This window comes from Mustela putorius, unplaced genomic scaffold (assembly GCF_011764305.1).
Source record: "Mustela putorius furo isolate JIRA1106 unplaced genomic scaffold, ASM1176430v1.1 tig00003834_pilon_pilon_pilon, whole genome shotgun sequence".
NCBI lineage: Eukaryota > Metazoa > Chordata > Mammalia > Carnivora > Mustelidae > Mustela > Mustela putorius.
In genome coordinates this window covers 95,300,935-95,327,259 of record NW_025421987.1, presented here as the reverse complement: position 1 = coordinate 95,327,259, position 26,325 = coordinate 95,300,935, and the positions used below count along the sequence as shown (strand labels likewise).

Below are 26,325 nucleotides of genomic sequence, written 5' to 3'. Positions count from 1 at the left end.
GAAAACAGTACAGTGATATCTCAAAATACTACAACATAAAATCACCTTTTGATCAAGCATGAGATTCTAGATACATGCCCAAAAGAAGTGAAAGCGGGGACTCAAACAGATTATGTGTACATCAATAAGCACAGCAGCATTATTCCCAGTATACAACAGGTGGAAACAACCCAAATATTCATCCACAGATGAATGGTTAAAAAACAAAATGTGGAACATACAAACAATGTAATACTACTCAACTTTTAAAAGGAACAAAATTCTGATACATTCTACAAAATGGATGGATGGATTTTGAAGACATTATGCTAAGTTTAGGGTAAGTCAGACACACAAGAAAATATTGTATAATGCCACTTACATGAAGTACTAGAAGAGTCAAATTTATAGAGGCAGGAAGAACAGTTGTTACTGGGGTAAGATAAGAATGGATTAAGGAGGGACTGAGTGAGGAGGAAATGGAGAGTTATTTTCTAACGAGTACAGAGTTTCAGTCTGGGATGATGAAAAGTTTCAGGAGACACAATGAGTGATGGTCACAAAATAATGTGAATGTACTTAATGCCTCTGAACTGTACACTTAAAAAAATGATAAACTTTGTTACCTACATTTTATCACAATAAAAAAATAAGCTGGATATGTCAGCTTATTATCATTTTCCTTTATTTATATTTTAAAGGAAAGTGATAATAAGCTCACATATCCAGCTTATAAATATACACATCCCTTTAATTTTGACCAATATCCCATTTTGACCAACATTCCACACATTTTATTTAACTTGTCCACCACACTGCTTCATCTTTAGGGTATCTCAAAGACTATAAAGGACAGTAACATAGGAATACCTCTTCAGAAATTATTTCTCTATCACAAATTTACTCAGGTGTATCAGTGAAGATTTCTCAAAGCTGCACTTCATCAAAAAGGGTACTCTGGAAAAACTGGACAGAGCTTTTCTTTTTGAGTCCAAAGTACTCATATTTTGTATTTCCCATAGCATCAGCAGTCATTGTTCTTTATAATCTACATTTTATATGTCAGAAGATAATCACTGATCATAACCATAAAGATTTAGCAAAGAAAAAAGATTATTACTGGGACAGGAGTGTTTCTACAATAACATTCTAAGATTCAAAACATTACTTTCTTTTCCTTTAGATTTTTTTTAAATTGGAGAGTATAATACTGAGTTCCATAAGCTAATGAGCCTAAAGTAAAATCGAAGCTACTATATTAACAGAAGTCAAAAATAGAAAACAAAAACAAGTTCTAGTATAATCCCCATTTCTCCCAGTTCTTCAAAATCTGTTTAAAATGCTCAAGTCTCAAATTCCAAGTTATTCTCAACAAACTTCATGAAAATAAAGAATTAAACTAATGAGTTCACCCTGAATACTTAAGACATTCAAACAATGAATACTAATAGAGAGAATACATTTTAAAGAGGAATAAAAGAATTAAAAAATGAGATATAACAATGTCTTTGAGAGATGGAGAAAATTGAGGAAAAAAATACATTAACACTTAAAAATCAAATAACACCATTTAGAAACACTTAAAAAGGTAGTGTTTCTATAAAAATTTGATGGCTATATTTTAAGGTGCTATAGAACCTTACACATCTATTTCAAATTTCTATTACTGCACATGTATTAAATTTTTTGAAAGTAAAATTAACCAGCTCTGACAATGAAAAATTCTTTTATAATTCTGATTTATATAATTCATTTATATATTTCTACGCCAATTATACCCAACATCACTAATAATGGCTACTCATAGTTATACCAAAATATATAGACAACAAAAAATGTAATCACAGCAAAATAATACTTCAATAGTCATCTCTCTCAATACTATTACATTAGAAATTGCTAAATTTACTATCACATGTAAGATGACAGAGTCCTGGGACACCTGGGTGGCTTAGCTGGTTAAGAAACTGTCTTGGGTGCAGGTCATGATCCCAGGTTACTGGGATGGAGTCCTCCATTGGGCTCTTGGCTCAGCAGGGAGCCTGCTTCTCCCTCTGCCTGCCCCACTCACTGCTTGTGCCGTCTCTCTGACAAATACATAAAGTCTTTTTAAAAAATGACAGAGTCTTTCAATAAACCTATGCAAACATTTCACTTGCAACAACTCTAAACTTAAATCTTTAATATGAAAATGTACAGAAAATGGGAAGAATACAGAAGTAGTCAAAATGACTGCCACTTAAGACAGGTAATTCCATACTCATCTAAAAATCCATATAGTTCACCCAGATATACACCATATGGAATTAAAATGACTATATTTTTATTTACTACCCTGAAAAAGCTTATTTCCTTTTAAAAATGATGATGCACTAAAGCAAGAACATGAGAAAATGCGGGATATTAAAACATTTATTAGAGAAAACTAACCTTTAGCCGATTCACAATTGAAAACATTAATGTTGTTGAGCCTACTGGATCAGCCTTAACACAGTCTATTCCTATTTGCTGCTTATAGTCTGGTAAGTGCTTTCTCTGTTTTGAACTAAAATGGGTTTCCTCAGGTGCAGCTCCTGAACAAAGATCTGTTATAAAAGCTACAACAGTTACAATATGTGTAATAAGAAATATAGAAACAATGGAACAACAGAAATTTTCTATAGAACTGGAAATTCTAAATTAAACTTAGACACAATTAGTCCAATGAAACAGAGAAGACTCATTCCTACTACCAAAAAATACGTATTTCAGGGAAGTCTCTTAGGATCACATATTTCAGAACTCTCCAAGTTTAAATAAAACTTTAAGTAAAATATTTTCATTTTATCTTTGTTCTTTTCTTGCAGAATTCAAAGTTTGCAAACACTGGGATTACGTAAAGTAAATATAAAATTCCAGAAACACCCTCAAAGGAGGTTGGGAAAAGTTTTCTAGCTTTTAGTTACCATTTTTATCATCCTAAACAGTAAAACTCACACACATTTCTCAAATTAAAAAAATAAGGATCAGAGTAGGAAGTCTAAATAGTCCAGAATTTGTAATAATTTAACACAGTAGAGGAAACATCTCTAATCTATGAGAAAATAGCCTTATTTCATAGGGAAAATATTAAGAAAAGACCTTAACAGAATGATTTTACACTTCTAAAAAAAAGGAGAAAAAAAGCTGTAGGAGGGGGGAAATGACATGAACAAATAATTCAAAAAAGAAATTTAAATGATGTAAGAAAATTCTCACATAGCTGAAAATTCTTAGATCATGAGGGGGAAAATGACATGAACAAATAATTCACAAAAGAAATTTAAATGATATAAGAAAATTCTTACATAGTTTAAAGTTCTTTTATCATTGGTTGTTTAACCAAATAAATATATAATAAAACATCAAAAGGACTAAAGGTATATTCCACATATCAGAATAAAAAATATTAAAAAGGATGATACCTAGATTGCTTAAGGTATAGGGAATTATTATCCCACATACTGCCTAAAAAATTAAATTGAATATAACCTTTCTGAGAGTAATTTAACAAATTACGCTAAAAACCTTTTTAAAATGCAAATCCCCTTTTGCCAAGCAATTAATTTCTAGGAATTTATCCAAAGGTTATAACAAACAATGTAGAACAAAGAGGCATATACACTTGCAATGTTGTTCAAAATTCAGAAAAATTATATACCTAAGTGCTCCTAGGAAATCATTAGTAAGACAACACCACATCTATAGAATGTAAACAGTCATTTAAGATGGTACAAACATACTGATATGGGAAGATATCCAATGCTAAATTTTGGGATAAAAATAGTTAATTTGTGTATGCACATTATATACACTTAGGCAAATCTAACTTCTGCACCTCCCTTCACCAAAAAAGGCAATTCTATCTATCAGTCCACCCAATTTTAAGTCAACATCACAAATAAAAAATGAGAAGGAAGGAAACTGTTCCCTCAGGTAGCCTCCATTTCCATGTGCCTCTAATGTGAGCATCTCTACAGACCTTATTTACTGAGTCTGATTCTAGAATTATGAGCTTTTTTTTTTTTAAAGATTTTATTTATTTATTTGACAGAGATCACAAGGAGGCAGAGACGCAGGCAAAGAGAGAGAGAGGGAAGCAGGCTCCCACTGAGCAGAGAGCCCAATGCAGGGCTCGATCCCAGGACCCTGGAATCATGACCTGAGCCAAAGGCAGAGGCTTTAATCCACTGAGCCATCCAGGTGCCCCAGAATTATGAGCTTTTAGTACAAGAGATCACTTAAACACAAGCCAACTATATCTGCTGCCCAACTGAAGAAACAAAGGTTTCTTTCCACTAGAGAAAAAACAACTATACTGTACTTAATGAGAGTGTTAAATTCTAGAAGGAATTTCAAGGGTAATTTTAATCTGATGGGATTTTTCATTTTACACACTGATTTTAAGTATCAATTCCTCATGTAGGAAACAATTCCATTATGTTTTACTTGTGTAAGGAATTTGTTTTACAAAAAGAAAGTGTGTATAAATACATAAATAATAATATTCTATATGGATGTTCACCCTATGGAAGAAATAGGTTACCTTTGCTGTGAGAATTTTCTTGATTATAGTATTTTATATAAAGTATATTTAACTGATCTTAAATTCTTTACATGGAACATGCCATTTTTTTTTTTTGTAATAAATTCTGTTTTGGACTTAGAAAGAAAGCAACTAGAAAGCTGAAAAACACAGAAATATAACCTGGCCATTTCAGAGGGAATTTTATCAGTTATTTGACTAAAAGCAAGTATAATGTTTCATAAACTAAAATATGCAATTGCCAAGTCTACTCAAAAACAGATACTCAAAAATAGATACTCTGCTTTCGTCTAAACTTAAGTACATTTAAAAAGCCATTTTGATCCCCTAAAAGAGTATCATATAAAATTTTTAAGTACATTATCGTAATTTGTGTTTTGCACACTAGAAACAAGAAAAATGTCAAGCCAATGTCCAAAAAAGTTACTTCCACATCTGAAATACTATTTGACTAACAGTCATAGAGTATTTTCACAAACATATTTTTGAGAACAAGGTATCAACAGAAACCAGACCTTCTCAGAGAGATGGCTGATTCCAAGGCTGGGGCAAAATATGTACAAGATGAACCTGGAATATCTTTTTATGTCAAAAAGTGAGAAAGTACTCAAAGTGATAGTGGCACGTCTTAAGGACAGAAAAGCAAGCTGGAAAGAGTTCTTACCAGATGATCTAAAACAAAACAGTCTGAGCACCGAAAACATTAAGGTTGATAATACACTATCAATGATTAAAAGAAAAATGACACAGACACATACATAGATACATGGGGAAGGAGAGCTCTTACACTAAAATGCAGGTATTAAATGGAGAATGTAAAAGACTGCTACTGTTATGAAATGTCATTTTTTGATTGTCATTTTCAACATAGTAAAAACTGGTTCAGACAAGCATCATCAATGGATGCTAAGTCTAGAGGGAAATTTTGCTAAAGAGCAGAACATGCCTATGGTATTAAAGTCTCTCCCACATATTGCTTACAAAATGCAAGGAAAACAACACTAACTATAGAGAAATCAAGTACCTTAATTGGGTGATCAAAATTAACAATGCCAATAAAGAGCAGAAGACATCTGTACCTCTGAATGTACAGAACCCTAGAGAATACATAACCTGAATTTAGTCACAAGAAAGCATCAGACAAACCTAAAATTAGAAACAAAATGGTAATGTCATAAAAGACCAAAAAGGACTGTGGAAATGTGTCGAGACTACAGAGACATGACAAATAAATGAAATACCTGGTGTTAGACTGGTTACTGAAAAAAATAATTAGGAAAGAAAAAATATAGTGGAAAAAATCTGACCTTACACAGATGAAATAAACTAGAAAAATTATTTACAGATGCTTTTATAGCTCTGTTGATTACAAGGTTCCAAAGAGAATTCAACCAGATTCAACATAATCAAAGCACTACATCAGAGAAGTAGTAAGCAAAACTACTAGCAAATAAATAACAATCCAGGTTCAATCAAAATGACCAACTGAAAAGTTAATAAAATTTTCCTCCAATAAAGTTTTGGTCAAGAGAATGATCCATATAATGTCATAAACGTTTTCTTTTCTAAAACCTAGCCTGCAAAGTCACACACATGAACTTAGCAACAAAATATAATATGACAGGGGGCGCCTGGGTGGCTCAGTGGGTTGAGCCACTGCCTTCAGCTCAGGTCATGATCTCAGGGTCCTGGGATCGAGTCCCGTATCGGGCTCTCTGCTCAGTGGGGAGCCTGCTTCCTCCTCTCTCTGTCTCCCTCTATGCCTACTTGTGATCTCTCTCTGTCAAATAAATAGATATTTGAAAAAAATATATATATATAATATGACGGGAACCAATAATAAACAAACAAAAAATCCAATAAATTTTGACATTTTACTATTACAGCTAGAAATTCACAAACCTTGATTACTAAATACATTTTTCAAAATGTGTAAATTCCGTAATTATAAGCATCATTCCATCATAAATATTCTCCTTCAAAGTAAAAACTTCAAAAAAAAAAACCACTGCTACTACAGATCAACATCTATCTTAAACACACTTGTTAGTGTTCTTTACCAATTAAAATATTCAACTTATGATAAAGAATATCCTAATAACTGAACATGAGGAGAGGCTCTGGATTCAGATTAGTTGAATTCAATTTCTGGCTCGACAGTTTAGTACCTGAGGGTTCTTGAACGAGATACATAATTTGTCAGTGCCTCAGTTTTCCAATCTATAAAAGAGTATAATCACCTTACAGGTGAATATAGACTTCATAGGATTATGATGACTAAATGAGACACTTGTATTACAAAGAGAAGTGCTTTTTAAATACACTTTTCAGGGGTGCCTGGGTGGCTCAGTGGGTTAAGCCTCTGCCTTTGGCTCAGATCATGATCCCACGGTCCTGGGACCAAGCCCCGCATCAGGCTCTCTGCTCAGCAAAGCAAGGAGCTTGCTCCGCCTGCCTCTCTGCCTACTTGTGATTAAATAAATAATCTGTGTTAAATAAATAAATAAAATCTTTTATAAATAAATAAATACACTTTTTACATACACTTGAAAAAGTCAAAATCTCACATCCATTAGGATGGTTATTATAAAAAAAAAACCCTGAAAATAACAAGTGTCGGCAAAAGTATGGAGACCCTTGTGCTCTGCTGGTGGGACCGTAAAATAATGCAACTGCTATGTGAGGCAGTAGGGCAGTTCCTCAAAAAATTAAATATATAAATACCACATGATCCTGCAATCTTGCACTTGAGTATCCCAAAAATTGAAAGAAGAGTTTCAAAGAGATATCTGCACACCCGTGGAAGCACTATTCACAACAGCTGAGAGGTTAAAACACTCCAAATGTCCATCAATGGATCAATGGATAACATTGATATGTATATGTATATGTATATGGTATATGTATATACCACATAACAAAATGTGGTATATACATACAGTAAAATAAATCCAGTCTTAAACGGGAAGGAAATTCTGTCACATGCTACAACATGGAGTAACTTTGAGAACATTAAATGAATTAAGTTAGCCACTAAAAAGATAAGTACTGTATGATTTCCCCTTGCATGAGCTACTTACAGTAGTCAAAATCATGGAGACAGAAAGTACAAGAGTAGTTACCAGGTGCTGGGTGTACAACGAAAAGGGAAGTATTGTTTACTGGGTAGAGTTTTGCTTTTGCAAGAGGAGTAAGTTCTGAACTGTTTTTGGAACAATGTGGATATACTTAACACTATCAAACCACACATTTAAAAGTGGCTAAGATGATAAATGTTATTTTCTTTTTACAATTAAAAAAAAAGGAGACATACTTTTGAAACCCAGTATCTAACAAATTTAAATGTCCTTTACCATGTTTACAAGGCCTAGTCAAATTCAGTTAATAGAGTAGCAAAAAACGAATGAGCCAAATATCTCAGAAATGGTCAGTGTTATTACATAATCCACCTCATCTTGAAAAATTTTAGAACTAAAATAAAAAATGTATTAAAGTAAGCTTGCTATTTATTGCAGACAAGCATGTTACTTATTGCAGACAAACTATACAAATCTCATGATTCAACTTACTCAAGTCTCTAAAGTCAGCCTGATCTTTAGCACAGGTTTTTCCTCCTGTGAGCAAGAAAAGCAGATAAATTCTCTGACCCCATAAGTAACTCCAGGGATCTAGACTAGTAAGAAATCTTTGAAGACTACCAAGTCGTTTCCGAGATTCCAGACAAACCTAAGTATCATAAATGACCTCAAACCAATATGGACTTGAACACCTGGGTTCTGACCTGTAATCAAACCATATCAAGTCTACTTTACTTACAAATTTTCAAATATAAGTACAGAAAATGAGAATACAAAATCAAATATATTAAGTTTTCAAATTGTTCTCACCTAAATCACGGAGTAAAATTAGGCAGACTTTATCTTCCATTTATATAAAAATGATCACCACATACTTGGGGAACAAATTTTAAAGAAGTATATATAGCTCATGGATTTTTTTTTTTAGATATAACTTTAAATATTCATCTCTAAAGAAGTAACTTGTCAGCTGAAACTCAAAACTAATAAAAACTGTTCTGCTTTCAATAATTTTTAAATCTTCAAGACATCTTTCAATGTCACTAACAAACATCAGAACTAGGACAATGATTGCCATGTTTCACTGAATTGACGATATCGATTCTCTGATGCACCATTATTTCATGTGCCACTAAGAATGTAAAATCACTTCCATAATACATCAGTCATAAAATGTATCCCAAATTCAAAGATATTAAAATAAATTAAAAATTGTAATCTCACCCAAAGAACAAATAATCCAATCAAGAAATGGGCAGAGGACATGAACAGACATTTCTGCAAAGAAGACATCCAGATGGCCAACAGACACATGAAAAAGTGCTCCATATCACTCGGCATCAGGGAAATACAAATCAAAACCACAATGCGATATCACCTCACACCAGTCAGAATGGCTAAAATCAACAAGTCAGGAAATGACAGATGCTGGCGAGGATGCGGAGAAAGGGGAACCCTCCTACACTATTGGTGGGAATGCAAGCTGGTGCAACCTCTCTGGAAAACAGCATGGAGGTTCCTCAAAATGTTGAAAATAGAACTGCCCTATGACCCAGCAATTGCACTATTGGGTATTTACCCTAAAGATACAAACGTAGTGATCCAAAGGGGCACGTGCACCCGAATGTTTATAGCAGCAATGTCCACAATAGCCAAACTATGGAAAGAACCTCAATGTCCATCAACAGATGAATGGATCAAGAAGATGTGGTATATATACACAATGGAATACTATGCAGCCATCAAAAGAAATGAAATCTTGCCATTTGCGACAACATGGATGGAACTAGAGCGTATCATGCTTAGCGAAATAAGTCAGGCGGAGAAAGACAACTATCATATGATCTCCCTGATATGAGGAAGTGGTGTTGCAACATGGGGGCTTAAGTGGGTACGAGAAGAATAAATGAAAGAAGATGGGATTGGGAGGGAGACAAACCATAAGTGACTCTTAATCTCACAAAACAAACTGAGGGTTGCTGGGGGGAGGGGGGTTGGGAGAAGGGGGTGGTATTATGGACATTGGGGAGGGTATGTGCTTTGGTGAGTGCTGTGAAGTGTGTAAACCTGGTGATTCACAGACCTGTACCCCTGGGGATAAAAATATATGTTTATAAAAAATAAAAAATTATATTTAAAAAAATAAATAAATAAAATACCAATTGCATTGCAAAAAAAAAAAAAAAATTGTTATCTCAGAACAGACATAATGCAATATATACATGCCTAGTCCTCTGAACAACCCCCAGGTAACCAGAACAGACCTAATCTAATTAACACATTTCAAATACGGAGGAAAGGAAAAAATAAATCAACATTTCTATAACACCAAAATCCCAGAGCCCTACACAAACTTCTTTTAAATGCACGAAAACAGTACAAACTACCAGCTCAAACAATCAATAAACAATTACGCAGACACCAAATCCAAAGAAGTAACTACATAATTCACTACAGCCTAAGAAAATGATTTCCAAACTCAGGCAGTCAAAAACCTAAGCACCAAATGACTTTCAAACAATTCAGATGGTCAAGACCCATGTCTCCTTAAATCTAGTGGTCCGCTGATAATAGCTCAGAAAAGAGAGTGCCACCTACTAAAGGAAGAAACAGTTAATCCAGGATTTTCCAGCACATACTATGAACACAACAGACTCTAGTTTAGCCTAGGAAGAGGTACAGGTTTAAAGTATACTAATATGCTGTTTCAAGAACAACGGTACAGGTGCAAACCAAAAAGAAAATCTTACTAACCTAAAAATTTTCCAAAAACTGACAAAAGTTAATAAATACCAAAGAATGCATTTAATAATTTAGTAAACAATTAATTCAATTACAGTATGGAAACACATAAAAATCTCTACTAAAATTACCCATTTCAAAATTCCTAAACTCTATTACTTTTCTTACACCAAAATTTGTTATCATATCCTATAAAACATTAAAATATATGTAAATCTAAATATCAAGGTAAACTGACAACCAATGAAATTATACAGTACTAAGAAGATTGACAAACTTATTAAAAGACTAATTCTCTTAGAATTCAATTATGTATAAGAACAGATAAACCGTCAAAAGGGGCAAGGCAGAATATATTTTAAAAATCCCTCCAAACATACCCTCCAAATCTACCTCCAATCTACAGAGAAATCTAAGAAGTGTAGATTATGTTTACTTTACTGACCATTTAATTTTAAGCTGCAGACTTCACACAGAGAAGGACTACACCCATCTACATCTATAGGTAAACAAGGACATACAAGTCATACTATTTTTTTTTTCTAAACAGTGACTCTACTAAATAAAACATTCTTAGGTTTGATGTTGACTTAGAAAACCAAATAACTAAAAATACTTCCCTTCCTTTTTGGCTACTTTTTTCAGAGGAATCCAATTTGATCATCCATTTGTACCTTAAACATCAGAGCTTAGAAATTCAAATGTAAAAAATGTCCATCAGTTTAAAAAAAAAACCAGAATGTTGATAATTTTTGAAGATGGGTTACAGTTAATTACATTGTTAATTAGATAGAGCTGTTAATTATACTGTTCTCTATTCTTGCGTAGGTTTTTTCAAGTCTATAATAATACTAAGATTTAAAAATTATTCAGGTGTACTGAGTGGTCTTCCTTAAAAATCTTTAATTTAAAAAAAATTTAGTAGAGAGTATCAATTTAGCATTAAGTTTTTTGACAGAATACACTAACTTGTGTAGTCCACAAACACATCAAAAGTTACTCTATTAATAAACTGATGTTAGGTCATATCCACTTGGAAGTTACTAAAGAAAATAAATGCAATGCAATGAAGTTCATGTCCTATTTATACAGTCAATGATTAATTAAAAATTTTTATTCTTAGAATTGGAGGGGACAAATTTTCTAGTTCAGTGGTCTACACATTTTCTAGATACCTAGAGGAGAGTCCAGAGACAAATCATCTTGTTTGATAAATCAGGAATTGTGCACAAAATAAGAGATTTTGTTTTAAAAAAGAATCTCGCTGCATTAAAATCAGGTTGGAGGAAGGGCTAAAAATCATTGTTCTATTACATTCACATTCTACAGCAAATATAGTGACCTAAAAAAGGTTAAATGACATATATTACCATTCAATTAGTGGCAGCGTGAGGAAGAGAATTTAGGACTCACTTGCCCAGTTCTACTTTAAAACAATGCACCACCTTAAATTTAAGTTAGTTATGAATAACATTGTTTCTATTTTCTTGGCTACAAAATAATATTAGACAAAATCATCTCTAAGATAATTTTCAGGTCTAAAATTCTGACTCCATGCATGCTAAGTTTAAACAGAAGTCTACACTAGGGCATGTATGTCCTTAAACAGAGCAGAACTCTTCAAACATTTTCAGGGACTTCAGAGAAATAGAAGTAAAATATAGAAACAAGTTAAAAGTTATTTGCTCTTTATTTTTTGGATCCTGAAACATTTCTGCAACTTCTCCACCTTTTAATAGTTAATGCTGAGAATATAAAACATGTCACCAAAGACCACTGAAATAATCATACTGAAAGTTTTTTGGTTATTAGATACTTTTGTAAACACACATGTCACTGAATGTTCAAGTTACTGAATGTCTTATAGAGAACCAAGTACATCACTCTCTGTTAAGTTTAAAATAAATGAATTCAGAGGTGCATTAAGTCTAGCTAACACATAATGGTCACAAGTAATGTTTTAATTCCCACCTATTAAAGCCTGAAAGAGGTTGCTCTGAAATATGTTAATAACCCGTTCTATGGAACTTCTGAGCTGTCTGTCTTCAGTTTGGCTTAGTTTTGAACGATATTCTTCCAAAAGGTGCAATGCTCTCTGGGTGTCTAAGAAGAAAAGAAGAGTCTGATTAAAATTACACATTCCTTACACAGCAAATAATTCTGCAAGACATCTAAACACTTCTCCAAATCCTCTACCTCAACCAATGCTACTACGTTCACAAACATATTTATTCCCTAGAATAACCAAAATTTTTAAAAAAAAATATGTCACAGAAAAAGGAGGAAGACAAGCAGTTGCTAATAAATGTTCACTAGTAGTCTACCACAATAAAAGACTGTTTGATCAAGATATTAGTTAACATAGCTTCAACTGATCTGATATGCAAAGCGGATTACCCACAATTTGTCATTATAATATAAATCTTAAATGTTTCAAAATAATAGCTCTTAGCCAGGATCCTACAATTGCTCACAGAGTGTTTAGGAAGAATAACAAAGTAAAATATTAAAACACCAATTCAAAGTTTTTAAAAAGACATTTCAGTGGAGTGAAAATTAACTGCCTCTGGAGTCACTAGAGAGATTCAAAAAAGAAAGTTTGAAAAACATTTAGATGTTTCCCTCTTCTGAAAGATATGATGAAGCTTAGATTCCCTAAGTAGTAAGGCTAACAAGATGCTGTCTCATGAGAGTTAAATACTTTCAAAACCAGCAATCACAAAACACACACAGGAAACACACACAGGAGAGTTCCGAAATAAATTCTCACCTTGCTTCCGGACTGGCATTTTTCTCCAGTATCAGGAAGAGGGCACACACCTTTAAAAACAGAAAAGAAACAACTAAAGCAAAGAACAGAATCGTGGTTAAACTAGCACTTCCCCCTAAATCTCACATCGAAAAACTCCCAGCCCTATTTGAAAAGGCCACACCTGGAGAAGTTTTCCCAAACGAAAGAAAGAGCCTCAAAACCCAGCAGTGTCAGTCAATCTAGAAAGCTTTTACCTAAGGGTGGGTACCCCTACAAATTAAGAGCAGACAGAGAAGCCTGCTTCCAAATTCTCCTCGAAAGCTGTTCCCTCTCCAAAGGGTACTAAAAATGCCTAGACGTGGGGCCACCGCTCCCCTGGCGTAACTATGCATATTTCCCACCTGCTACGGGGGGGGGGGGGGCGGTGCAGAAGCGCTCCGACCCTTGGCCCCTAAGCCCGTAACGACCGTACAGCGCAGAGACAGGACTAGCTAGGCAGATCACCCCACCCCCCTTGGGCCCCCTCCTCTAGCTTGCCTTTCTCTTTGCTCGCTTCCTCCAGGCTACTCCAGCGGGGGTCGGACAGGGCTGCGGCCACTCTCCGCGACGCCCTCACGCCCCACATGCACACCTCCGCGGGCCCCCACACCTGCGGCGCCACCACAAAGTTCCACCAAGCGGCGAGCGCTCCAAGCTGGGGTGCGCTCCGGCCTGAGTCGGGGCGGCTCCCCCGCCCTGCCCCGCTCCACGTCCCCCCGCCCCGCCCGGGGCTCGAGGAGCTGAACTGAGGGGGGGTGAGGGAACGGGGGAGGAGCTCCCCTTGGCGGCCGCACCCCCGCCGCCTCTTCCTCCTCCTCCTCCTCTGCCGCGGCCGCCTAACTCGCCGCGGTCGGCTAGCCCGCTCGCCTTTTCCCCTCCTAGCCGCCCCACCCCCGGAACCTCGCCTCCTTCCGCGCCCCCAACCGCTCTCCCCCCAAACTTTCCGCCAAGATGGCGGCCCCGGAGCTGGACTGCCGCGCCCCCACGTGACCGCTTTCCCGGCGCTCTCAGCCAATGGGAAGTGAGGAGGCGGCTGGCGCCGAGCCCCGGGCTCTCTGGGCTGCTACCTTTGGGTTGGAAGGGGGAGGAGGGCCTGAAGGGGGCTGGGGAACGGGAAAGGGGACCCGGGGACCATCCCAAGTGAACCTCCTCTCTTAAAGGGGCGGCCATCGAAGTGGCTCTGAGGACAAAGGAGTTGACACACAGATTCTACAGGTGGTCCGTGGTGGCCCTGGAAGAGCCCGCCTTTACCTCGCCCTAGCCCACCGGTGTGTCCCGCGCTTCTGAGCGAGTAGAGCGCCAGGCCCGGAAGGGTCCGGGTGTCTGAAGAGAGACGTGACCTCACCTATACCAGATCCAAGACATTCCGAGACACCCTTTAACCTCACTAAACACGTGCTGTTTCCAACTCCGAAGCTGGAGAGAGTGCCTGGCGCCCCCGGGGGTGGATCCCCAACCGGGAAAATCGGTCTTGGGAAGTAGTCCGACTGCACCACCTACGTTAGGGGCGGGCGCGGGGGCGGGGGCGGCTGGGGCCTGGAACGGGGGAAGGGGGAGGAGTTTGGGCGGGGGTTGGGGATGTAATCTCTGCACTTAACATTTTGTACTAATTTTTTTTTATTATTAGACTTTCAGTAAAAGTCGGGGGGGGGGCGGTGAATAAAGAAAGGCTCGTAAAATAGATTAAGAGTTTGAGGGGTTTACCAGAGGGTTTTTAAGTCTAAGTGTGAATGTATTTAAGGGTGGAAAGAGAACATTTGCTCCTTCTTTCACTAGGACATTCATTCACACCCCCTTGCCTGAGCCCCTCCGCGCAGCCATCAGTCTCAGGTATTACCCAAGCTCTGGCGGCCCTTTTAAGAGCTCACCTGTAGCTACCTCCTACGGAACCGAGCCGCTTTTGGCACGCGCCGCGGGTTTTAGTTTAGACTGCAAGGCAGAGAGGGACTTCGGGTCGGCCAGAACCCGGCTCTGGATCTGAGACACCCAGGTGGTAGAAGGAGAAATGGCGAAAAGCTCTCAAAGTCACTGTTCAGGTCTTCGAGCGTTGTCTGGATAACAGGGACCTCCCTCCTCTGAGGTCCAGAGAGATTTTGCCCAAGGTCACTCAGAGTTAGTGGCAAAACTGGAAAGGAGAAGATCCCGAGGCCATATGCTTGGGCTAATAAAGGGAAGCCCCGAAAACCTACTATAACAGTAGCAGTTACTCAGAGGTGTGCTGACCACCAGGGTTCACCTTCGGATCGCACCTTGGAATTCTAACTTGAGAGAACGCAACAATGACTTTAGAGCTCATCTAAACCCAATCTCTCAGTTTAAGATAAAGAAACTGAGGTTCAAAAAGGGGAAGCAACTTGCCCAAGGGCATATAGGCTACTCAGTGACAGCAGCCCAGAATTGGTTCTCCTGTCTCCAATACAGGAGATAGGGTTCTTTCCACTGTGGTTCTGGACAACTTGACACGGGTATGTTGGTATCTTAGCAACAGATGCCTATGCTCCCCTAGGTCAAGCACCTTGGGAGCTTGAGCAACCGTTTAAAGCAACATTCCACGGAAGAAATGGGATGAAAAAGTGAAAGGAAGCTCCTAAAAGCAAGGAGCTTAAACGGAGAGATTTTTAAAATAGTGAACTAGGGATGTCTGTAATAGTGAAAATGACTAATGGTATGCATGCTATTATTATCAAGACTTCATTGATGAACAGTGAATGGAATAGTTTCAGTTAAGGAAGCATTCTAAGAATGGAATCTCTTCAGAATTCAGGAGGAAGGAGGTATTTTGCCCTCACCCTTAATATCATTCATTATTCATATATGTTCACTTGCTAAGCAATGAGGATAGAAACAGTTAAGATCCAAGCCCTGCTCTCAAGGAGCCACAGCCTATTAATGAGGGGATAAAGGCCAGTGCAGCTTTTCTTGAGGGCCACTGCAAAGTCAAAAGCAAAATTTGTGTGAGTTCTCAATGTCATCCTAGTTTTCCACTAAAGACAAAGGGGAGGGAGAGGAGAAAGAGAATGACAAGAGGGCATGAAGCCCTTCCATCTTGTCATCCTCTAGCTCTGTTGGTTGTCAGCAGTGTCCAAAAGCAGAAATGAAACTAGTACTTCTTTCATCCTTAGGAGCCAGGACAAGGCCAGGCCTAGAATGAGAGGTCTTTATTCCTTATTTCTCCTTTCTAGTCACCTGTATTAGTTATCTATAACTGCATAACAAATTCCTCAAGCTTAGTAGCTTAGCAACTTAAACAGCAATAAACATTATCTCGTGGTTTCTGCAGATAAGGAATTCAGGAGGACCTTAGCTGGAAGGTTCTGGCTTAGTGTCTCAAGAGATTACAGTCAAGATGTCTACGAGAGCTAGTCATCTAAAGGTTTAGTGGGGATTAAGGGAGGCTCTTCCAAGATGGCTCACTCACATGGCTAGTAACTCAATGCTGACTGTTGGTAGGAGGCCTGCTTTTTTCACCATGAAGCTCTTTCTACAGGGCTGCTTGAATGTCTTCATGATGTGGTGGCTGACTTCCTCCAGAGCTGGTGATCCAAGAGGGCAAGACAGCAGCTCCATCTTTTGTGACCTAACTTCAGAAGTAACACTCTATCATTTCCACACTATCTTACTAGTTACATAGGTAAGTCTCAAGAATCATTAAAAGTGCCATCTTGGAGACTGCCTGCCATATCATCACAACAGACAAAGCAGTAACATCTGGATTTCCCCAAACAACTTTTATATTCTTGAAGGCTTCCTTACTTTACACAGGTAGCAGCTGCCATTGAATAGGATCCAATATAGCATCTGACTACTTTTCCAAACTCCTCAAACTTTCCAGCCCCATGCTAACTTTTCTTTCAAATAACTTGGAAGACTTAGGAGTCAGAGGACCACAAGGTAAAGCTTGAAGCTCACATTCTTCTCTTGAGTTCTCAGCGAGTTGATCTCTAAGAATATTATCTCTCAGTTCTAAACTTTCCCTCCCCTACTATCCTTCTACCCAAGCCACCCATGAGCTTCACGTCTCTAGCTTTTCCTTTTCCCCATTCAGGTCCCCAGCCTACCCTCTGTAACGGTGTTCAGGTCTTGCCAGACCCTACTGCATCATTTTCTTTCACTATGTGCCAAGCCAGTCACTGAAAGGAAAGAGTGTGATGCTGTCAAAAATGCTTATCCCAACTTAGGCTGCAAAAGAAGAACAGTGCTGAGAATGTGAAAGTAACCATGGTGGTCAGATCTCCACAAATTGCTCAGGGGGGCATTTCCTGGCAGCAAACTTTAAGAAAAGTCTGCCCAAACCAGCATCAGGAAAGAAGAAAGTAACCAGAACAATCAGGGATATGAAGCTTTAACCCAAGGGGGAATGATTGTAGAATCTAGAGTCATTTCTTTGAGAAAAGAGAGGGATCTGGGAGCATGATTTCAATCTTCAAAGAAGCTTAGTCTGTGTATCTGGGGGGCAGGACTAAAGTCACTGGGACAACAAGAAGTTCTTTAACATGATTTGTCAGAAGTTGCCAAAATTCCTAAGAGCTGCCCCCAAGATATTAAGAGTTACCTATCAAGCAGAGACCAAAAGAATCAGGCAAAGCTGCCTTTTCAGAGAGAGGTACATACTCAGGACAGAAAGCTGGACTAAGTGACCTCTAAGACCACAGTTCTAAGCATTTGAAACCTCAGTCTCTACTGTGGTATTAGTACCATTTTATCTACATTCTATCCAGTTTAAGTGATACTGAGACTGATCTCCTTCTGTATAGATAATTCTTACCAGAATAAAAGGTACAAGTTGAAATCAATTCCCCTTGAAATGTGGGCAGTTACTCATCTCTATGACAATTAGTCCCTGAATTCATGGTGTATGGTGTAATACGCCATATTACCTAAGTGGGTATAGGACAAAACAGTTATACTTTTAAATGGGTATAGCCCTTCATATAGACTTCAAAGGCAGATTTAACACGTTGTAGTCTCACAGCAACCTGTGAGATAAACTCATTGGCTATGATCTCCCAATTTGCAGAGGAAGACACTGAGGAAGAAAGAAAGAAAGCTGTCTAGGACACCAAGCTAGCTGGTAATGGAGCTGGGACTGAATGTTAGTTCACTGTTCTTTCCATTAGACTGTTTCCTTTTCTCTACCTGACAGCTTTCTTAAACACACACACACACACACACACACACACACACAGAGTGTGTGTGTGCATGTATATGTATAAGAGACAGGGTCTGAAAGTCAGAGAAAGATACTAAGAAAAAGAAAGAAAGGCACTAAGAGATATTCTGATAGAATAAAGCACACTTAATAGGCTAATCTTTACCTGTTTATCATATATTTGAATGCCTTTCACAGCTGAGACCATTCCGATGGAAATAGGATATTACTTATTTCTGACCACAAAGAAATAAATATGCACACCCTAGTTATATGTTATGACTAAATGAGTAGGGGGGTTTGTTTTGTTTTTGTTTTTTTTCAATGCAAAGGCATTTATTTAAATAACTGCAGCTTCCTTCTCTCCTTCCTTTACCCTGACAAGTACTCCTGAGTATAAACCAGAGTTTTCACAAATGTATGGGACATCTGTCCTGGGAGGGCCCTCAGACACTATCTAATGCCATCCTCTCATTTGACAGACATGTGAAGTAAGCTCCAGAAGAGCTTCCAGACAGTAGCAACACACAATTATCGACAGACTTTTTAGTGAAAGCAGCATGCCACCAGCATTTCAGGAATAATCAATTTTCTCTTGGCTGGGAGACGGAATGGGAATTAGTAATCTTTTCTAAAGATACATTTCTAAGTTTAACCAAATTTGCCATTATGCTTTTGAAGAACTTGGGATATTGACAGAACCGTGGGATCCCATATTGAAATCCTTGGGATTAATACTCAAATCTGCTTACATGAGACAGCCTCCTCACCCCACTCCCTGCCAAGAGGATTACCAGTGTCTATTCAAAGAAGGTTCTGGGTAGGCCCCCTGGGCCAGATTATTCTTTCATAGGCAGAGAACACAAATTTGGAAACTTAATTGCAATTTGAAGAAACACTATTAGAATTTTAGGAAGTCATTTGTATTCGATTTTTGAGATGTGACGTGGCTAATAGAATTCTGATAAGCAATAGAAACCAAAAGATTCTTCATAATTGGACATGAATTAAGTCCAGTGACCAATCTCCTGTAGCACAGAAAACTGCCACATTCCTCCAAAAGCTTTCTGTGCCAGCCTTTCATTTTTGGGAAATGACATTCACTAGAACTATAATTTTCCTGTTCTTCATGTTGTGTAACCCTGAATTTTTTATTATTCCCTTCTTTTAAGCTCACAAGAACAGTAAAGACAAAGAATCATTTAAATCTTACTTTCTGTTTAAATTTTCTTTAAATTAGATTAATTCATTTCAAAAAATAATTTTATCAACTGAGATTAATTATTTACAATCAAAACATTCTCTACCTTTTAAAAATAAATTGGGCTACAGTTGAGGAAACTTCCAAATATGCTTGTTAAAAATCCTGCAAAAATTTCCCCAGCTGGATATTATCTTAAATTGCAAATTGCTATGTGAATAAATAAAGTAAAACCCAAGACTGGTGGGAGACAACAAAATAATAACTACAAGAACAGAAATAAAAAGGGGGAGGCATAATCAATTGCTAATGAAGATGAATAAAATTATTTAAGAACAAGGGAGGAACAAATATTTAATAAGAAATGTTGCCATAATAATTTAGAGATACGGGGCGCCTGGGTGGCTCAGTGGGTTAAGCCACTGCCTTCGGCTCAGGTCGTGATCCCAGGGTCCTGGGATCGAGCCCTGCATCAGGTTCTCTGCTCAGCTGGGAGCCTGCTTCCTTCTCTCTCTCTCTGCCTGCCTCTCTGCCTGCTTGTGATCTCTCTCTGTCAAATAAATAAATAAAATCTTAAAAAAAAAATAATTTAGAGATGCTTTGATTCAAGGGAACAGAATAAATCTATGTCTCTATTCTTTTTTCCCCTAGAAAATCACTCCCAAAATGTTAGAACAAGAAGAAACTTGTTCCTCCATCTTCAATGAAAATAAGAATCTTTAGAAACCCCACCAAGACTGCAAGTAGTTGGAGAATTGGTCAAATTCAAGTGCCTGCATTTGGATTTGGGGAAGTGGTAAATACTCCCTCCCAAAGGTTCAAAAACCAAACAACCAAGTAGGGAGGAAAAAATGTGTGTGGGGTGTGTGTGTGTGGTGTTAGCAGGTTCATGGTAAATACAAAATTGTCTCTTCTACTTATCCTCTGTATTTTGTGACTATTTGATTATTGAATGTTTGAAATATTGAAATATTTGAAATATTTCTTAATTAAAAATTTAAATCTCCCCCCTCCCAAAACCACATATAATTGTCTTTGAGAACCCTAAAAAGTAGAAGAAATAAAGTTAAAGTTAAAGAAATAAAGACTCCAGATACCACTGGTAATGAGGTGCCGCTAAGAATGGTAGGACAGGATCCAAAAACAAGAGAATGACTACCTATATAAGGAAAACTGAGATGCTAGGTTCCCCCACACTCAGGCAACCACCTTTCTATTTTTGTTCAAAAGACAAGAGTTTATTTACTGGAGAAAATGAGAAGCTTTAGATCTGGGGACACTGGCGTGGAGGGAGATGGTGGTTACAGTATGAAACCAGGATACTAAGGGAAAATCTGCACACTGAACATAGATAGGTTCCTTCATAAGCCCCATTCCTCCTTCACAAGCCCCATCCCCAAGAGCCATGGCTGGGCTCAAAACTGAATTGCCAATGTATAGTTAAAGTTGAAAGAGTCACAACAAAAGTTAGGCCAGCTGTCAAGAAAATGCAAGTCAAACTCACAATGAGACACAACTTCACCCCCACTGGGCTAGCCATAATCAAAAAGGCATATCTGTTAAGACATACATATTATTATAACAAGTGCTGGCTAGGATGTGGAGCAATCAGAACTCTCATACATTGCTGGTAGGAATGTAAATGGTGTAGCCATTTTGGAAAAGTCTGGCATTTTCTCAAATGATTCAACATAGTTACCATATGACACAATTCCACACATAGGTATGTATCAGAGATTTGAACGTTTATGTCCATGCAAAACTTGTATACAAATGTTCATAGTAACAGTATTCATAAGAGCCAAAGAGTGAAAACAACCTGAAAGTCCACAAACTGTTGAATGGATTAATAAAATGCGATATGTCCATACAACAAATTATTATTCATCAATGAAAAGAGATGAAGTACTGATATATGCTATGAAATGAATAATCTTTAAAAACATCATGTTAAGTGAAAGAAGCCAGATAGAAAGGACCACATATTATATGTTTCTATTTATACGAGATGTCCAGAATAGGCAAATCTAGATTAGTGGTTGCCTAAAGTTGAGGGACAATGAAAGGGGAGGGGTTGGTGGTGGAAGGCTAAGGGGTGACAGATTGTTTTCTTTTGCTTTGTTTTGAGGTTAATGGAAATGTCCTAAAATTGATTGTGGTGATGGACACACATTTGTCAATATACTAAAAAGCCACTGGATTATATGCTTCATATGGGTGAACTGTATGGTATGTGAATTATATTTCAGTAAAGCTTTTTTTTTTTTTTAATCAGGTTGGTCACCTTATTGCCCTTCAAGAATGCTGACCAGTCAACAAAGCCCTTCCATGTAGCAGGGGCTTTCCATCAGCTCAGCTTTCAACAACAAGGGGCAACCAAAGATCATCATACAACTGGGGAGTGCCTCCGTCATGACAGATGGAGACCAAAAAACTGACAAACCAGGGGGGAAAAACTCAAAGAAAACAGAATTTCAGAGTTATTGGGAGGACTAAGGGAAAAAAAACCAAAAAATTATAACTCATATCTTCAGAGATCTCAAACCCATGAAGTAAAGACTACAAAAAGAAAGTTCTTTGAAATTAAATTTGAAAATAAAATATAAAATTCAATAAAAGGTTGGAAGACAAAGTCACAGAAATTTCCAGAAAGAAAATATAGGAAAGTGAGAGTTTTGGTGAACAAGGGACATCAAATAATAGGTATTCCAGAAGAGAGATCAGGGGAGGAAATTAAGTAAATAATATAAGAAATGACTAAAATAAGGGGAAGAAGTTAAGCAAATTACATAAGACAATTACCAGAACTGAAAGACAGGAGTCTCTAAGTCAAAAAAGATCTCCTGAGCATCAGCAATAATGAATGTAAAGAGACCGACACCAAAACACATTGTGATATTTTGAAACACTTGAAATGCAATTTACATCCTAAATGCTCTCAGAGAGAAGAAAAAAAAAAAACAGTACATGTACAAAGAATCAGAAATCAGAATGGCATCAGAATTCTCAATAACACTGGAAATTAGAAGACAGTAAAACAATGCATTTAAAATTCTAAGGAAAAATTACTTTTCCTCAGGATTATATATCTAGCCAGATTACCAATCTTTAGTAAATTTTGAAAAGAAAGTGTTTTTCCATGTCTCACAAAATTGACCTCCCATGAATCATGCATGTTTTTTAGGAGCCTTTTAGATGAATGGGCTTTAGTAAAACAGGGGTGTAAAGCAAAAAGGAAGGAGACACGGGATCCAAGAAACAGAATCCAACATGGAATGGGGGCAGGGGAACTCTCAGGATATTGGTTTAATGCAATTTCAGGCCCATAGCTGCTTAGTGGAACATTGAGAGGAAGCAATACAGATTGAAAGGTTGGAGGACTTCAGGATCAATGTATCCAAGACAGACATGGAATTGGTAAACAGTTTTGGTCATATGGAAAAATGTATCAAGAGTGTTTCAGAGCTGTTAGAGGGTGTGGGAAAACTTGAGATGTTGAAAGAGAACTAACAAAGGGAAACATCTATTCACTCCAGGAAAATAAATCATGTAAGAAAGAAAATATAATGACCATACACTATTTGGCTCAAAAATGCAATATTTTGGTGGCTCAGTTGTTAAGCGTCTGCCTTTAGCTCAGGTCATGGGGTATGAGCCCCACATCAGACTCTCTTCTCAGCAGGGAGCCTGCCTCTCCCTGTCCCAATCCCCCTGCTTGTGTTCTCTCTCTCTCACTGTCTCTCTCTGTCAAATAAATAAATAAAATCTTTTATAGAAAGTGCAATAATTTTGTAGCCCTAGTAATGAAAATAATATACTGATTCGACAACAACAAAAAGAGAATTGTGATAGGAGAATGAGAATCCATAAACTGATAGCTTCAGATAGATAATAGATAGATAGCCAGAAAGGCAACTGATAATTTCAACCAAAGAACAAGTCTCGGTCTCCTATATGAATTACAGAAGTAAATATAACATAGAAGTAGATTCCAGTAGAAACAGCTAGAAGAACTGAAGATTCTTCTCTAGAGTGGGATGGGGGCAGCGGAGAGGGGAAGAGAAGGCAAGGAGCTGCTATTATTATTGTTGTTGTCATTGTTGTTACTATGGAATGGAGGCAGTGGAGAGGGGAGAAGAAGGCAAGGAGCTGCTATTACTATTATTATTATTATTATTATTATTATTATTACTGTAAAGCTTCAGCACTCTTTGAACTTGAAGAAACTATTTGCATGCACTAATTGAATTCAGGATAAAGATTATTTAAAATTTATATAAAGAGAAGTTAAATGATGAAACTGACTTCCATGCCATATTGAATCCTTCAGCAGAGTTCCATTACTAAAGGTTGATGTAAAGAATCTGGTAACTCCAGCGTGCCTGGGTGGTTCAGTGGGTTAAGCCTCTGCCTTCGGCTAGGGTCATGATCTTGGGGTCCTGGGATTGAGCCCAGCATCGGGCTCTCTGCTCAGCAGGGAGCCTGCTTCCTCCTTTCTCTCTGCCTGCCTCTCTGCCTACTTGTGATCTCTCTCTGTCAAATAAATAAAATCTTCAAGAAAAAAAAAGAATCTGGTAACTCCAATTGCAGCTGCCGTCACTGCTGTGACAACCGTTCCTCCTGAACAATGAGGCTGCTGGAGGAAGTGGCCATCACAGGACCAGAATGACAAGAGTACAGAATTTTCTTTTCTAGGGATCTCTGATATTCTCTCGAGAAAGATTTAAAAGCAGTTCTGCTTGCCAAAGATTGTAAAATCACTTCTTAGAAGCTTTCCAACTTAATATGTGCGTAAATCTCTAAAATTCCTGGAAACAAATAGAAGATCTTTGGAGAGTGAAGATGACATATCTTCCCTGCTAAGTCATAAAAACTCCAAGTAAAATCAGTCCTTATTAGCATGTATCAAAATATTAGTATGCCTGGGGCCCCTGGGTGGTTCAGTGAGTTAAGTGTTCAACTCTTGATTTCAGGTCAAGTCATGAACTCAGGTGTGAGAGCGAGCCCTTCATTGGGCTCTGCACTGGGCGTGGAGCCTGTGTCAGATCCTCTCTCTCCCTCTCCCTCTATATCTCCTCCCACCAAAAATAAATAAAACAAAATAAAATATTAGTATTCCTTAGTTCATATTCTGGTGCTTTCTTTAAAAATCATGTAAATGATAATCTGTTTATGGTTAAAAAAATAAAATATCAAATGGTTGAGAAGCATGTATGCTTCACGTAAAATTTGTCCTTTATTCCTTTTTTTGTCCCCCTTCTCTGACTTCCGCTCTTTAGGAGTGGGTATCATAGCTTGGTGTATCACTTTACATGCCTACTACATTTTGAGATTTCAAGAAGGATGGAGGTAAGAAAGCAACTCGAGAAATTGAGTACTATATACGATGAGAGAATGAATATATACACAGACTTGCTAGACTATATATGATAATAGATCTCTGACCCACAACCTCTGCAGCAACCAGTCCAGAGAGTCTAATGACAATCTCGGCAGCAACTGGTTGAGAATGATCGGGACGTGTTCAATGACTCTCTGCTTCCCTATTTTCTGCCCTTGCTTTTAACTCAGGACTAACCAGAGACAACCAAATATGCTCTCTGAATTAGTATAAAATGTCCTGCTTCTAGGTATCCTGCTTTCAGCTTTTCCATGTCCATAACCTCCAATTAAAGGGTAGCTGAAGCTTTCCCCTTTTTTGCTATAAAGTTTTCCCACTCCTCTGTCTACCTTTGAGTCCTTGCCAAACAAAGGTAATAGTAGCTGATTCCCAAGCTGTAGTGAGCTTGGAATACCTGGCCACTGTTCTCATTTAGATGGCCATCATTTATTTCCTCAATGACAAGAAGCTCCCAAAAGGAGCAAAAATGATATCAGAATCACTGTTTAGTCTGCTACTTCAATAGAACCTTCATTTATTTCGTTCAACTAATATGTATCATGCTCGTATGAACCGGGCACTAAAGTAAATTGTATTTAGAAGGACACTACATAGCTGAAGCCTTGGGAGTTGGAATTTTATTTTTTTTTAATTTGACAGATAGAGATAGCAAGTAGGCAGAGAGGCAGGCAGAGAGAGAGGAGGAAGCAGGCTCCCAGCTGAGCAGAGAGCCTGATGTGGGGCTCAATCCCAGAACCCTGGGATCATGACCGGAGCTGAAGGCAGAGGCTTCAACCCACTGAGCCACCCAGGTGCCCCGGGAGTTGGAAATTTTTTAATCTTCAGTCACTGTTTACGATCTGAAGCAGGCAAATTATTTACTTGAAACTTCCCAATGTACCTTCATTAAACATGAATGAAGAAAACGCCTCAGCAATTAATATAATGGCAGAAAAGAATTACTAACTATAATGCGTTTCATGCTAGTCTTAGTTTTAAGAAGTCTTTTAGTACCCCTGAAGGTTGGTAACACTCTTGTGTTATTGTTAGAGTTGTTTTAGAAATTATAGAAGTAATGACTTGTCTAAGGGTGATTGTCTCCCACCCACCAAAGAATTACGTTCGGTTTACTAATGCAGACCACAAAGTTTTTCATTAATAAAGTTGGCAAACAAAAGCATCTGAAAACATCCAGGGAGTGATATTCTAGTAAGTTTTACTGAAGATGACATTTTCATTAGCACTGTTAATGAACTATGCTTATTCCTTTGGGGAACTGTGATTTATTAGAAGAATTAAAAGTTTGAAAAAACGCCAAAAGAATTACACTCATTCATTTTGAACATGACTACAGTATTTGCAATAGAAAAATTAGTGAGTATTCCCTAAAGTCATGGTGGCTTTTAAACACTGCATAATTCTGGGTATTGCCATCAGCAAAG

General features: G+C 37.7%; 1 protein-coding gene and 1 long non-coding RNA gene across 9 annotated transcripts in view; one reads left to right on the top strand and one right to left on the bottom strand.

Moving 5' to 3' along the window:
- Window positions 1-14,629, bottom strand: part of DLG1 (discs large MAGUK scaffold protein 1) — a 255,607-nt gene extending 240,978 nt beyond the window's left edge. For 3 of the 8 annotated variants that reach the window (XM_045088102.1, XM_045088105.1, XM_045088106.1), the window contains exons 1-3: window positions 13,652-14,055; window positions 13,133-13,182; window positions 12,334-12,465 (exon numbers count right to left, since the gene is read on the bottom strand). In XM_045088102.1, the coding sequence (XP_044944037.1) occupies window positions 12,334-12,465; window positions 13,133-13,151 (151 nt within the window). In that variant the 5' untranslated portion in view covers window positions 13,152-13,182; window positions 13,652-14,055. Of the gene's footprint in view, window positions 1-12,333; window positions 12,466-13,132; window positions 13,183-13,651; window positions 14,056-14,404; window positions 14,427-14,498 lie in introns of those variants that run through there. The other 5 variants (XM_045088107.1, XM_045088109.1, XM_045088110.1 and 2 more) reach the window with 3 other exon arrangements.
- A 400-nt stretch (window positions 14,630-15,029) lies between these two features.
- LOC101671891 lies at window positions 15,030-23,163 on the top strand. Its single transcript, XR_198947.3, has 3 exons — window positions 15,030-16,784; window positions 20,155-20,299; window positions 21,779-23,163. It is a non-coding gene; the product is annotated as an uncharacterized LOC101671891 (long non-coding RNA).
- Window positions 23,164-26,325: the final 3,162 nt, after the last annotated feature.